The sequence below is a fragment of the Palaemon carinicauda genome, chromosome 17 (genome assembly GCF_036898095.1).
Source record: "Palaemon carinicauda isolate YSFRI2023 chromosome 17, ASM3689809v2, whole genome shotgun sequence".
Classification (NCBI taxonomy): domain Eukaryota; kingdom Metazoa; phylum Arthropoda; class Malacostraca; order Decapoda; family Palaemonidae; genus Palaemon; species Palaemon carinicauda.
This window is the reverse complement of record NC_090741.1, coordinates 54,154,576-54,171,055: the sequence shown is the minus strand read 5'-3', so window position 1 is coordinate 54,171,055 and position 16,480 is coordinate 54,154,576. Positions and strand designations below refer to the sequence as shown.

Here is a 16,480-nt window from a genome sequence, read left to right as displayed (position 1 = left end):
ATTGTCCTGCTTGATAGGGCAATGTCACTGTCCCTTACATCTGCCAATCATAAGCAGCCTTTATACCTTTGAACCGTAAAATATTGGACCGAGGCATATTTCATTTCTAATGTGTGCAAGGGAAACAGGACGTCAATGTCACAGCTGTCGTTTAACTGCCCTGCCGAACAGGGACCAATAGTTTCTTGGTATATCTAGGAGCAGAGCTCATGTCATTCACATGTCAAGGCTTCTGAAATGGTGGATGCATCCAGTTTCTGTGTGACCTATTACCTTTTGAAAACAAAAAATGTCATTGTTTGGCTTGCATATTTTTATGTTTTGTCTTTTCCTTAGTTATTTTTTTATTATGAGAGATTTGTATGATATCATATACAATACTCAGTGTCACTTAATCACGAAATATATCCTTAAACACAATTTTTCATTCATTTCTGAGTTATTTTTTTGCTGGGGTGAGGTTATAGCATAAGTAATTAATGGAACTTCCTCTGGAACTTTGTATTAATTGATCTTTTAATAGTCTCCTGGCTAGTAGTGTCAGTAAATCACGGAATATATTCTTAAATACAATTTTTCTTAATTTCTGAGGTATTTTTTTATTTTTGCTAGGGGAGTTGGTGCATAATCAGTTCATGGAATTTCCTCTGGAACTTTGTATTAATTGATCTTGTACTAGATTCCTGGATAGTACAGTGGTAAAGTGCTCGCCTAGTATTCGCATGACAGCAGATCAATCTCATCCCGGGACCGTGAATTTAAGCTATTTACTGGGAAGGTCACTGCTGTGGTTGAGCACCGCAGTGGGTGGTTAGGCTTTCCCTGCTGACGTTCTGGTGAGCATCTGTTCTGATGAAATTGGAACTGAAACTAGATATCTTTATCTTTTATAATTGCTTTACTGAAAAGTTATGTATTTTCGTTGTTACAGTCATAAATTTAATTTGTAAATTTTGTGATATTCTCCATGACTTATTATTACTATTATTGTTAGATGCTAAACTACAACCCTAGTTGGAAAAGCAGGATGCTATAAGCCCAGGGGCCCCAACAGGGAAAATAGCTCAGTGAGGAAAGGAAACAAGGAAAAATAAAATATTTTAAGAATAGTAACAACATTAAAGTAAATATTTCCTATATAAACAATAAAACCTTCAATAAAACAAAAAAAAAAAAACGAGAAACTAGATGGAACAGTGTGCCTGAGTGTACCCTCAAGCAAGAGAACTCTAACCCAAGACAGTGGAAGACCATGGTACAGAGGCTATAGCACTACCCAAGACTAGAGAAAAATGGTTTGATTTTGGAGTGTCTTTCTCCTTGAAGAGCAGCTTGCCATAGCTAAAGAGTCTCTTCTACCCTTACCAAGAGGAAAGTAGCCACTGAACAATTACATTGCCGTAGTTAACTCCTTGTTCGTTTTAATAAAAGGGTTTTTTTTTACGATTATATAATTATTTTTTTATGATTGTAGTTATATTTGATACATCCTTCTTGTCAGGTATATTTAATTACATTGGTAAATTTCACATTGTTCAAAACTTCATAGTCAGATCAAGTCCTTGTTTAAAGTTTAACAATATCTTGCAAGATATTTCATAGATGATCATCCATTTATATTGATCCTGTAACCTATCAGAGTAATACAGATTTATATTTGCTATATAATTGTAAGAACTAGCTTTGAATTCAAGCTTTGAATTAAACAGGGTCGCCTTTGATAAGAAGAAATACAAGTTATATAAAGGATAAACTAGAGAAGTACTCTGAGAGTGCAGACCTCCACCAAGGCAGCTTATTTCTCGAAACCAGCTTGCCTTTCCCTGAATCAATTTATACCGTATGTGTATTTGAAGTCTGTGCCAACCATGTGCGAGCTTGGGGTTAAGGTTGAGGTTAATTCGGTCGAACTTTTGCTCAAGGTTGAGGTTAATTCGGTCGAACTTTTGCTCAAGGTTGAGGTTAATTCGGTCGAACTTTTGCTCAAGGTTGAGGTTAATTTGGTTGAACTTTTGCTCAAGGTTGAGGTTAATTCGGTTGAACTTTTGCTCAAGGTTGAGGTTAATTCGGTCAAACTTTTGCTCAAGGTTGAGGTTAATTCGGTCGAACTTTTGCTCAAGGTTGAGGTTAATTTGGTTGAACTTTTGCTCAAGGTTGAGGTTAATTCGGTTGAACTTTTGCTCAAGGTTGAGGTTAATTCGGTTGAACTTTTGTTCAAGGTTGAGGTTAATTCGGTTGAACTTTTGCTCAAGGTTGAGGTTAATTCGGTCGAACTTTTGCTCAAGGTTGAGGTTAATTCGGTCGAACTTTTGCTCAAGGTTGAGGTTAATTTGGTTGAACTTTTGCTCAAGGTTGAGGTTAATTCGGTTGAACTTTTGCTCAAGGTTGAGGTTAATTCGGTTGAACTTTTGTTCAAGGTTGAGGTTAATTCGGTTGAACTTTTGCTCAAGGTTGAGGTTAATTCGGTCAAACTTTTGCTCAAGGTTGAGGTTAATTCGGTCGAACTTTTGCTCAAGGTTGAGGTTAATTTGGTTGAACTTTTGCTCAAGGTTGAGGTTAATTCGGTTGAACTTTTGCTCAAGGTTGAGGTTAATTCGGTTGAACTTTTGTTCAAGGTTGAGGTTAATTCGGTTGAACTTTTGCTCAAGGTTGAGGTTAATTCGGTCGAACTTTTGCTCAAGGTTGAGGTTAATTCGGTTGAACTTTTGCTCAAGGTTGAGGTTAATTCGGTCGAACTTTTGCTCAAGGTTGAGGTTAATTCGGTTGAACTTTTGCTCAAGGTTGAGGTTAATTCGGTCAAACTTTTGCTCAAGGTTGAGGTTAATTCGGTCGAACTTTTGCTCAAGGTTGAGGTTAATTCGGGTGAACTTTTGTTCAAGGTTGAGGTTAATTCGGTTGAACTTTTGCTCAAGGTTGAGGTTAATTCGGTTGAACTTTTGTTCAAGGTTGAGGTTAATTCGGTTGAACTTTTGCTCAAGGTTGAGGTTAATTCGGTTGAACTTTTGCTCAACCTTGACATTTCAATTCTCGATAAGTAAATACCGTCAGTCCCACTGGCTCTCCCTTCTACTAACGCTGCAAGTCTCATCTACATCAGTTGATGTATATTTAGTAAATCATTACAATTTCGAACAGGGTGGATGTGAATGTCTTAGCTTGCAATGTAAAATCAACTTTGTTTACTTAGTCGTAAAATATATTTCAAGTCAAAATGAATATAAAATTTTATAGAGAATAGATCAATCTATATTTTCCCTTTTCTAGGATCTCATAAATAAATACTTAAGTCCATATTTCTAGCAATTGACTTCAAATTGGGTTAAAAGCTTTTGGAGACTATTTCCATAAAATGTCCCCACAGTTCAAGCTGCGCTTTCTCTTCCCAACAAAAGAAACTATATCACTATTGGAACTCCCTTTTCCAATTGCAGTAAACCCGAAAAATAGGAGAGAAAACTTCAGAAAAGGATCACGAGCAACGTGACGAAAGTGTAAAGTGTTCTATTTCATTTCATTGAAAGGTTTTTGTAAGCATTTACAGTTGGGAATACTGTATGGAATGACTATGGAAATCCATAAACCTCAAACTGTATCCTATGCCTTATACCAAATATTCTTTTCTGCGTGAAATGTATTTTAGAAAAAAGGAATCGTTCTACAATCGGCTATTTTTAAAAATGGATTTTCTCATGAAGTATAGACTATATGATAAAAGGATTATAATCAAGGAGCGTCTGGATTTTTACCCATGTGAATTTCAAAAGTGTTAGGTGATTCAGCTTGTTAGAATCCAACAAGTTCCTCACTATTATGTGCTGTTTCAAGTAGAGAGCTCATCGTGATTCCTGGGGATGTATCGGCTCCTTCTTTCTAAAGACTCCTTTTCAATGATTTAGGTATGGCCCCAAGTATTCCAGTGATCATTGGCACTACTGCCACTTGATAATGTCCAAAGCCTTCTGAATTCAACTCGTAATTACCTCCGCCAGTGAAGTTGGAAGGAGGTTATGTTTTACCCTCTGTTTGTGTGATTATGTGTTTGCTAGTGAGCACCTTTCTGGCCACAATTTTAATTGTAGAGCAATGAAACTTGTAGGGATTAACTGATATGTAAAACGTTGGAAATCATTAAATTTTGAAAGGTCAAAATCAAAGGTCAAGTTCACAGTCAAGCAAAATGTCCAATTCACGTAATCAGCCATAAGTTTGGACGTCTTTGTCACAGAGACTTCAAACTTGGTTCATATTTAAGTGTATGAAAATCCACCCCAAATAATACATGTCAAGGTCAAAGGTCAAGGTCAGGTCGTGCAAAAGATCGAGAAATAAGCTGCTGCGATGGAGGTCTGCGCTCTACTGAGTGCCTCTCTAATTCTAGTTTATGAATTTATATTCTGAATTATAAAGTTACTGATTATTTCCGTATACCTTTTTTATTTATTTTTAATATCTAATTCACCTAGTGGGCTCATCTCACCATGATTTCATTTGGAATTAGTTATCCCAGTATTATTAAGTTTAGAGTATTGAGTACTTGTTAGTATAAGGAAATAAGTATAGGGATTTGTCAACGAAGCTATACTCTCTTGACGAATGCAAGTGATTTGAAGCACTACTGAGTGCCCCTCTATTTTTTTTTTTTTTTTTTTTTAGTTCCACTGTACAGCAATATCTATGAGTAATAATATCTTTGTTGCCTTGTCGACCAAAATGACGTCTGGGTGATCTGCCCGTGTCAACCTGCCAGTCTTGATATTGTAATCTCAGAATAATTTTGCCTGGTCCTTTTACGTGAACGTTATTGTTTCTTATGTTTTCGAAATTTATTATGGATGTTATCTGGGCCAGCTTGATGCTGAAAGTTATGATTATCATGATACATATTTTGAAAAAGATTAATTTTCTATACATCAATTGAGATTGAATTTAAAATTAGAGAAGGACACTTAATTCTTTTTATAGTTGAGATTTTAATTTACTTCATCTCTGTCTGTATTGTATATTAAAAAGGAAGATAGTCCCTTAAATAATGATGAAAATATTTTCAAAAATTTCTACTCGAGAATTATTTAGCTATTCATCCTCACTGGTCTTGAGGTAGTATCCCATTTTTGCTGATTCGTCTCTCCTTTTCTCTACACAGCCAGTTTTCTACTTGAGAACTATTTAGCTATTTATCTTCACTGGTCTTGAGGTAGTGTCCCATCTCTGATGATTTATCTCTCTCCTTTTCTCTACACAGCCAGTTTTCTACTCGAGAACTATTTAGCTATTTATCCTCCCTGGTCTTGAGGTAGTGTCCCATCCCTGCTGATTTGTCTCTCTCCTTTTCTCTACACAGCCAGTTTTCTACTCGAGAACTAATTAGCTATTCATCCTCACTGGTCTTGAGGTAGTGTCCCATCCCTGCTGATTTGTCTCTCTCCTTTTCTCTACACAGCCAGTCAACGTTTGCTCTCGGGTGCTTATCACTATCTGAATGATTGTTCAAGATAAGATTCATAATACAAAAAGAATCTCTTGCTCGTGATATCAGCCAACAAATTTACCAATGATATAAAGCATATTTCTTTTCTAAATGGACTAGTAAACATTTCAAAATTCTCGGCACGCATGGCACGCATCGGCACGCATGGCACGCATCGGCACGCATGCCACGCACCGTTCACGTCAAGTTCACGCCAGTTCCCACATCGTTCACGCCAGTTCACGCCACAATGCGTGCCAGTGCGTGCCAGAAATGCGGGCAAGTGTCAGGGGGGCTTAACAGTTATTTTCCTACAGAAAACAAAAGAAAAATCTTTTAGTGGATAAAAAAACCAATAGAAGGGACCAGAGTACCCAATTTGAGCAATAAAGCTAAGAGAATCTTTTGAACATATATGGTAAAAAAAATTCTCAGCCAACCTCTTCACGAGGAAAATACAAATCCCAATGAAGGTTTAAAAGTTTAAAGGCCGCTCATGAATGGCAGAGGAAGGGACAGTGACACGGCCCTAGCAAGCAAGACAATGCCTAGAGACTGATTATTAATAGGAATATAGGATAAAGGAATATATGTTAATTCAATCATGCAAGGATTCATTATAATAATAATAATAATAATAATAATAATAATAATAATAATAATATTATTATTATTATTATTATTTTTATTATTATTATTTACCTGAATAAATTTTAAGCGTAAATTCTAACGTTGACAAACTGAGTGTCTCTCTCTCTCTCCCCCCCCCCCCTCTCTCTCTCTCTCTCTCTCTCTCTCGGATCAAGAAATGCGAGCACTAACGAGCATATTCAGAGTTTATGCATAATTAGACTCCAGCCAACCCACATTTACCTCACCGAACACAGAAAATCTTTGTCCGTATCGATTTCCAATGACTTCAACCCTTTGTTTTGGCGTTTTGGTTAGGAAATACTGTCTCTCGATTATCTATAGTAATGATAATTTGCTTTGGAGTAATGAGACATTGAAAATATAATGTACTCTTGACGATCTATCGCTGAAATATGCTAAGAATATATTGTCACTATGCTGGGAGAAGGATCAGAAAAACGAAGGTTTGGACTAGCGCTTTCGTATTTTCAAAAGAAGGATCAGAAAAACGAAGGTTTGGACTAGCGCTTTCGTATTTTCAAAAGAAGGATCAGAAAAACGAAGGTTCGGACTAGCGCTTTCGAATTTTCAAAAGAAGGATAAAAAAAACGAAGGTTTGGACTAGCGCTTTCGAATTTTCAAAAGAAGGATCAGAAAAACGAAGGTTCGGACTAGCGCTTTCGTATTTTCAAAAGAAGGATCAGAAAAACGAAGGTTCGGACTAGCGCTTTCGAATTTTCAAAAGAAGGATCAGAAAAACGAAGGTTCGGACTAGCGCTTTCGAATTTTCAAAAGAAGGATCAGAAAAACGAAGGTTCGGACTAGCGCTTTCGAATTTTCAAAAGAAGGATCAGAAAAACGAAGGTTCGGACTAGCGCTTTCGTATTTTCAAAAGAAGGATCAGAAAAACGAAGGTTCGGACTAGCGCTTTCGAATTTTCAAAAGAAGGATCAGAAAAACGAAGGTTCGGACTAGCGCTTTCGTATTTTCGAAAAGGATCAGAAAAACGAAGGTTTGGACTAGCGCTTTTGTATTTTCAAAAGAAGGATCAGATAAATGAAGGTTTGGACTAGCGCTTTCGTATTTTCAAAAGAAGGATCAGAAAAACGAAGGTGTGGACTTGCGCTTTTGTATTTTCAAAAGAAGGATCAGAAAAACGAAGGTTTGGACTAGCGCTTTCGTATTTTCAAAAGAAGGATCAGAAAAACGAAGGTGTGGACTTGCGCTTTTGTATTTTCAAAAGAAGGATCAGAAAAACGAAGGTTTGGACTAGCGCTTTTGTATTTTCAAAAGAAGGATCAGAAAAACGAAGGTGTGGACTTGCGCTTTTGTATTTTCAAAAGAAGGATCAGAAAAACGAAGGTTTGGACTAGCGCTTTCGTATTTTCAAAAGAAGGATCAGAAAAACGAAGGTTTGGACTAGCGCTTTCGTAATTTCGAAAAGGATCAGAAAAACGAAGGTTTGGACTAGCGCTTTTATATTTTCAAAAGAAGGATTAGGAAAACGAAGGTTTGGACTAGCGCTTTCGTATTTCCAATTGGCACTGAAGAGGTATGAAAATGCGAAAGTGCTAGTCATAACCTTAGTTTTTCTGATCATTCTTCCAGCTTATTGACAATAATTTACTGATTCTACACATATTGACAACGTTTTGAATTACTTTTTATTTTGTTCGTATCTACATACAGCCATTATTTTTAATTATCTTACATAGTTTTTTAATAGTATTTGCTTCAACATAACGATACTTTAACTTCCCATATTGATTGATAAATCGATTATATTTCGTATATACGAACAAATACTGTTCAGAATCTCTGCAGTTTCACCCATAAAGGTTATATTAACCGTTTAAAGGCTTAAATACTGCCTATGAATGGCAGGAAAAGACACTGAACAATAACATTACCCTACCTAGCAAAACACTGCCCTAGAGACTGACCATATACACATATGATCAGCGCCCAAGACCCCCTCTCCACCCAAGCTAGGACTAGAGAGGGCCAGGCAATGGCTGCTCATGACTCACCAGGTATACCTATAGGCTCCCCCAAACACCCCATCCTTATAACACAAGGATGGTGAGGTTGCAGACACTACAAGAAACCATTTAGCTTGAGCGGAACTCGAACACCAGTCCGGTGATCGCCAGGCAGGGACGTTTCCAATAGACCACCACAAACTCTTGGCTAGCAGTGGTCAGTTTATCATCAGCTGGTGAAATATATTTACGGTCCAAAGATACTAGACGAAGAATAATACACCACTAAGATGACTAAAAGCCTCTAAATATTTCCCTAAGTATTCTAGGCGCGATATTTCACGAATAAGAAAAAAATAAACATACTTATCAATTTGAACAAAAAATAAAAAAAAATAAAATATATATATATATATATATATATATATATATATATATATATATATATATATATATATATATATATATATATATATACAGTATATTAAGCTAAAAGAGCATATTCTTTATTTTGTTTCTTATTTTTTGTGCCAAAGAAGCAGACTTCAAACCATTTTGTGGATAAACAATTCTCAGCTCCGGAGCCCATTCTCGCGTTCTGGAATCCTTTCAAGGCTCCGGAGCCTGTCTTCGGCTCCGGAACGAGATTCCTTCTTCGGGTTAAAGGCGTTTCCATGGTGACATTTTCCTCGTAGGAATTGCTCCTCGTCGTCCTATTGTAACGTCTGCAGTTAATTAAAAGAGGCGAAAATATATCTGCTTCATATCTCCCTGGATGCCATTATATATCTTTAGGAATCCTGGATTCATTTGGATTTCTTTCATGGGTTTCAAATCATTTCATCAGAGCCATTGGAATTTATCTAATTTGTAACTGACGATCCATAGTTACAATACTGTCAAATAACAAGAAGTAGACTTCAGGATATCTAGTATCTCTTTTTTTTTAGACAAGGGAAAACAGACGTAAAGTTTGCTAGAAGTATTATATTATTATTATTATTATTATTATTATTATTATTATTATTATTATTATTATTATTATTATTATTATATAAGCTAAAACCCTAATTGGAAAAACAACCAAGATGATATAAGCCCACGAGCTCACACAGAGAAAAATATCCCAGTGAGGAATGGAAATAGCATATTTTCAATAGTGTTTCTAGGAAGAGTTCATAAGTGAAGTTGGATTTTGTAATTAAGAGGGAAGGAATGAAAAGAAAAATAACATATATTTTTCTAGTCATACCATAAGATACCTAGAGAAGATTTGCTTCATAGGCGACGTTCTTAATATACGTAATATCTTAATATTCTTAATATATTTCTAATATTCTTAATATGTAAAGAATGAGAAACAACACTCTAGTCATGTAAACATCACCAAGATTCTGTTTGAAGAGAATCATCACTTATTAACAAATATTTTAATTTCTAGCTTATCAGAACTGAAAGAAAATAGTAAAAACAAATAAGGGATTTAGGAATCAATACAGACCAAGTGAGAGATCTATATGCAAATATGTATAGCATATATATTTTTTGTAAATTATATCCCTGAAATAAAATTTCCGATGGTCGAATTATAGCAAAGGTTTTGTGTTAATTAAAGAAAAACACTAATATTTGTTATAATATCATGCGTACTATATATGTTTCTTATAGATTATATACCTGAAATAAAATTTCCGATGGTTGAATTATAGCAAAGGTGTTGTGTTAATTAAAGAAAAACATTAATATTTGTTATAATATCATACGTACTTTATATGTTTCTTATAAATTATATACCTGAAATAAAATTTCCGATGGTAGAATTATAGCAAAGATTTTGTGTTCATTAAAGAAAAACATTAATATTTGTTATAATATTATGCGTTCTATATTTGTTTCTTATAAATTATATCCCTGAAATAACATTTCTGATGGTCGAATTATAGCAAAGATTTTGTGTTATTTAAAGAGAAACACTAATATTTGTTATAATATCATGCGTACTATATATGTTTCTTATAAATTATATACCTGAAATAAAATTTCCGATGGTTGAGTTATAGCAAAGGGATTGAGTTAATTAAAGAATAACACTAATATTTATGTATACTATACAGATTTCTTGCAGATTATATCCCTGAAGGGAAAAAAGAAGTTGTTGAAAGAATAGCAAAAGTTTTGTTCAGATTAAACGAGAAAGAGATATGTAATATGAATGGTCGGTCTCAAATTGGCACATACCATATCAAAGAGATTCTATGAAATTCTAAACCATATCAAAGAGATTCTATGAATTCTAAACCATATCAAAGAGATTCTATGAAATTCTAAACCATATCAAAGAGATTCGTTGAATTCTAATATCTCGATTCGCTCAGAGGTATATTGAGCTTCATTATAAATCAGGGATGAATCACGCATCACAGATATGTTCCAATCACTTAGAGAAAACCACTGAAGCATGATTAGAAAAAGGCACTAGTTGATTGATCGCCAAGATCCGGGTGAATGTAGACTGTATCTCATAATCTTATGTAGCAATAAATTGGTATTTACGTTTTAACAAACACATTTATTTTAATAATATTGCAAGGATTAATTAATTAATTTTATTAGTAATAAGAGAGAGAGAGAGAGAGAGAGAGAGAGAGAGAGAGAGAGAGTTACAGGGATTTTAGATATCTCCAAGACTTTTTAGTCCATCCATACGGACTCCATTTGCTCATGGGTAGAATGAGTAATTTTAAACACGTAGAAAGAGAGAGAGAGAGAGAGAGAGAGAGAGAGAGAGAGGGGGGATTTTAAGATATCTCAAAGACTATTTAGTCTATCCATACGGACTCCATTTGCTCATGGGTAGAATGAGTAATTTTAAACACTTAGAGAGAGAGAGAGAGAGAGAGAGAGAGAGAGAGAGAGAGACAGAGAGAGAGAGAGAGAGAGAGGGGGGGGGGGGAAGGTTACAGGGATTTTAGATATCTCAAAGACTATTTAGTCTATCCATAAAGACTCCATTTGCCTTTGGGTAGAATGAGTAATTTTATACACCTATAGAGAGAGAGAGAGAGAGAGAGAGAGAGAGAGAGAGAGAGTTACAGGGATTTTAGATATCTCAAAGACTATTTAATCTATCCATAAAGACTCCATTTGCACTTGGGTAGAACGAGTAATTTTAAACACTCATAGAGAGAGAGAGAGAGAGAGAGAGAGAGAGAGAGAGAGGGGGGATTTTAAGATATCTCAAAGACTATTTAGTCTATCCATAAAGACTCCATTTGCTCTTGGGTAGAACGAGTAATTTTAAACACTCAGAGAGAGAGAGAGAGAGAGAGAGAGAGAGAGAGATCAAAGACTATTTAGTTCATCCGTAAGAACTCCATCCCTTGCACTATTTGGAGAGATGAATTAAATATCGTTAGCTGCTCGTGAAGATTTCCCATCTCTTGTGCTGTTTGGAAAGGTGTATTAAATATCGTGTTCCCAAAAAAAGATTATGTTGAGTAATCATGTACGAAGAAATGGTGCTGACGGTTCGAAAAAAAAAAAAAAAAAACCTATTGAGAGGGGAAATAACTTTTTCCGGGGACGTAATTTGAATTTTAGATGAACTCGGAAGTTTAGAATTAGGATTAGCATATTAGAGAGGGAAATAGGACTACTCCTGAAAACCACATTGCTCTTCGTCGCCTCTGAAGATAAAGATGAAATATGATTTATATAAAAAAAATAGTTGTCAAAGACGAGGTCTGTTTTTTTTTTTTTTTTATTTGCGAAAGGAGAAATGAGTTCAGAAAGTGTATAAATGTGAGGCAAAAACTTGAAATTTGTGTATTTCCATTCCTTATTGTTATTTACTGTATATATATATATATATATATATAAATAATATATATATATATATATATATATATGTATATATATATATATATATATATGTATATATTATTTACAAACTTTATCAATATTTCTAATCTAAAAGCCCCTTTCCTCTAAGGCTTTTTATATTTACAAACAATATCATTATTTCATAATTTAAAAGCCCATTTCCTCTTAGTTTTTTAAAAAAAAACATTATCAATATTTCATAATTTAAAAGCCCTTTTCTTCCTAGGTTTTGTTAATAGGCATTATCAATATTTCATTATTTAAAAGTCCCTTTCCTCTTATTTTTCTTTACAAACATTATCAATATTTCATCATTTAAAAGCCCTTTTCCTCTTAGTTTTCTTTATAAACATTATCAGTATTTCATCATTTAAATTCCCTTTTCCTCTTAGTTTTCTTTACAATATTACCAATATTTCATCATTCTAATTCCCCTTTCCTCTTAGGTCTTTTTACAAACATTATCAATATTTCATAATTTAAAAGTTCCTTTCCTCTTATTTTTCTTTACAAGCATTATCAGTATTTCATCATTTAAAAGCCCTTTTCCTCTTAGTTTTTTTTTTATAAACATTATTAGTATTTCGTTATTTAAAAGCCACTTTTCTCTTAGTTTTCTTTACAATAATATCAATATTTCATCATTTAAAAGCATTTTCTCTTAGTTTACAATATTATCAATATTCCATCATTTCAAAGCATTTTTCTCTTAGTTTACAATATCATCAATATAACATCATTTCAAAGCATTTTTCTCTTAGTTTACAATATTATCAATATTTTATCATTTAAAAGCATTTTTCCTCCTAGTTTTCTTTACAATATTATCAATATTTCATCATTTAAAAGCCCCTTTCCTCTTAGTTTTCTTTACAAACATTATCAATATTCCATCATTTAAAAGCCACTTTTCTCTTAGTTTTCTTTATAAACATTATCAGTGTTTCATCATTTAAAAGCCACCTTTCTCTTAACTTTCTTTACAATATTATCAATATTTCATCATTTAAAAGCCCCTTTCCTCTTAGTTTTCTTTACAATATTATCAATATTTCCTAATTTAAAAGCCCTTTTCCTCTTAGTTTTCTTTACAATATTACCAATATTTCATCATTTAAAAGCCCCTTTCCCATTAGTTTTTTACTTACAAACATTATCAATAGTTTTTTCATTTAAAAGCCCTTTTCCTCTTAGTTTTCTTTATAAACATTATCAGTATTTCATCATTTAAAAGCCCTTTTCCTCTTCAATTTCTTTATAAACATTATCAATATTTCATCATTTAAAAGCCACTTTCCTCTTAGTTTTCTTTATAAACATTATCAGTATTTCATCATTTAAAAGCCACTTTCCTCTTAAATTTCTTTACAATATTATCAATATTTTATCATTTAAAAGCCACTTTTCCTCTTAAATTTCTTTACAATATTATCAATATTTCATCATTTAACAGCATTTTTCCTCCTAGTTTTCTTTACAAACATCACCAATATTCCATAAATCCCCGTGTATTTCCCCGATTGCTCAAGATGAAATCCTATCCCAATTCCATCCCTGTGGCAATCAAAATGAATCCCTTTCCTGACTCGGAGCTTCATTAACCCTCGTAAATGTAACGCGAATTCTCATAACTGGGTCTTCGTCTCGTACCCTGATGGGTTTGTGATCCCAATGCGGCGCTCATACAGTTCACTAAAGCTGTCAATCAATTATAATTAATAGGGAATATGGCTCTAAAGGTAATGAAGTAAACGAATGGGGTTTCAATTTGAGGGAAGGAAATATCCATGTTAGAAAAAAACCGTAATTTTAATCGGATATTTTCCTTAAAAATATACTTTTCTCAACCGTATTTCAGTGAAATACAGGCGACCGTAATTTTACCTAACTTTGTTATTATCTTTTATGTGTTGGTGACCGTAAAATCAGTCTTTTACGTCAATATATCTGTTTTTAAAACGGTAAAAATCCTGGAATTAATGTTGCTAGACATTTACCTTTTTTTAATGTAAATTTTTAACAGTGTTGTTAGATTGCAGAATTGTTAATTGTTTTATACATTTACTGAGGAATACGATGTTAAAATACTTGTGGTAAGTGAAATATTCCTTAAAGGTTTAAAGGTTTAAAGGTCACGCATGAATGGCAAAGGCAAGAGACAGAACAATACCCAAGACACTAAATATATATATATATATATATATATATATGATCATCGCCCCAAGTCCTTCGCTAGTAAGTGAAATATTCCTTTAAAGGCTGCTCAAGAATAGCAAAAGCAACACAGGACAACCCTAGAGACTATATATATACATATGATCAACGCCCAAGCACCTCTCCACCCAAACTAAGACCAAGGAGGGCCAGGCAATGGCTGCTGATGTCTCAGCAATGGCAAAAGCAAGTTAAAGGACAATACCCTAGACACTGTATATATACATAGAATCAGCGGACAAGCCACTCTTCACCCATACTAAGACCAAGGAGGGCCAGGCCATGTCTGCTGATGACTTAGCAATGGTAATGGCAAAAGACAGGACAATGCCATAGAGACTGTATATATACATATGATCAGCGCCAAAGCTCCACTCCATCCAAACTAAGACCAAGGAGGGCCAGGCAATGGCTGCTGATGACTCAGCAATGGCAAAGGCAAAAGACAGGACAGGACAGTGCCATAGAGACTGACTATATATACATATGATCAGCGCCAAAGCTCCACTCCACCTAAACTAAGACCAAGGAGGGCCAGGCTATGGCTGCTGAGGACTTAGCAATGGCAATGGCAATGACAGGACAATACCCTAGAGACTGTATATATACATATGATCAGCACCCACCCCATCTATATCCAAACTAGGACCAATGAGGACCAGGCAATGGCTGTTGATGACTCAGCAGGTAGACCAATAAGGTCCCCCAAACCTCTCATATTTATCTCACAAAGATGGTGAGGTTACAAACACTAAAGAAACCAATGAGTTTGAGCAGGACTCAAGGCAGGGACGTTTCCAGTAGGCCACCACAACATTTAAGCTGTATTGAATGAAGAAAATCAGTTATAATGGCAAATGAAAAGTCTCTCACAATAATAAAGTTTTCCTTCTTTACCAACTTAATTTCTCGTTAAAATCTTGACTTGTTTCGTTTATTGCGAAGAGAAATACAAGGAAATAAGCATAACTATTATTACTGAATAGGTTACCCTTGGTTGTTCCATTATTCTCTCTCTCTCTCTCTCTCTCTCTCTCTCTCTCTCTCTCTCTCTCTCCTAAGATTAAATTTCGTTTGATGAAAGGTTTATCCACTCAAAGTAATATAATTAGAGCCTTTTAAAACCTCAGAAAAATAAAACGTTTACTCTTTATTTAATTTATTCAGCCTAATTAAAAGAGACTAAGAAAAAAAAAACTTTTATAAGTCGAGGAACAAATCTGAGTTTGAATTTTTAAAAGGAAAATTAAATTACAGTTTGGGTGCAGTTTTGTAACTTGTTATGTGTATAAGATTTTACAAGAGAAGGTTTTGTAATAAATCTGAAGTTCATTTACTTCTGTTCCTTGAAATTTCACGGTTGGATTAACCCTTTTACCCCCAAAGGACGTACTGGTACGTTTCATAAAACTCATCCCTTTACCCCCATGGACGTACCGGTACGTCCTTGCAAAAAAATGCTACAATTTTTTTTTCCATATTTTCAATAACTTTTTGAAAAAATTCAGGCATTTTCCAAGAGAATGAGACCAACCTGACCTCTCTATGACAAAAATTAAGGCTGTTAGAGCAATTAAAAAAAATATATACTGCAAAATGTGCTGGGAAAAAAATAACACCCTGGGGGTTAAGGGTTGGAAATTTCCAAATAGGCTGGGGGTTAAGTTACTTTGTTCTTATAGAATTAAAAGATATTTGTAAAGATGGGGTGGCTGGTTTAAAGGCCTTGAAGGTCGCTCCATGAATGGCAGAGGCCAGGGACAGTGACAATGCTCTATCAAGCAGGACAATGCCCTAGAGACTGATCATATAAACATATGATCAACACCCAAAGCCACTTTCCACCCAAGCTAGGACCAAAGAGGGACAGGCAATGGCTGCTGATAATACTACCACTAGAGAGTTATGGGAACCTTTGACTGGCCAGACAGTACTACATTGGATCCTTCTCTCTGGTTACGGTTCTTTCCCTTTGCCTACACATACACCGAATAGTCTGGCCTATTCTTTACAGATTCTTCTCTGTCCTCATACATCTGACAACACTGAGATTACCAAACAATTCTTCCTCGCTCAAGGGGTTAACTTCTGCACTGTAATTTTTCCGTGGCCATTTTCCTTTTGGTAAGGGTAGAAGAGACTCTTTAGCTATGGTAAGCAGCACTTCTGGGAGAAGGACACTCCAAAATCAAACCATTGTTTTCTAGTCTTCGGTATTGCCGTAGCCTCTGTGCCATGGTCTTCCACTGCTTTGGGTTAGAGTTCTCTTGCTTCAGGGGTACACTCGGGCACACTGTTCTAT

At 34.8% G+C, this 16,480-nt stretch overlaps 1 protein-coding gene across 1 annotated transcript in view; it reads right to left on the bottom strand.

The window, feature by feature from the left end:
• LOC137656369 (uncharacterized protein MAL8P1.12-like) overlaps positions 1-14,809 on the bottom strand; it is a 35,518-nt gene extending 20,709 nt beyond the window's left edge. Inside the window, exons 1-3 of the mRNA XM_068390543.1 lie at positions 14,805-14,809; positions 8,678-8,807; positions 1,840-3,011 (exon numbers count right to left, since the gene is read on the bottom strand). Coding sequence (XP_068246644.1) covers positions 1,840-3,011; positions 8,678-8,807; positions 14,805-14,809 — 1,307 coding nt within the window. The remainder of the gene's footprint in view (positions 1-1,839; positions 3,012-8,677; positions 8,808-14,804) is intronic.
• Between the last annotated feature and the right edge of the window lie 1,671 nt (positions 14,810-16,480).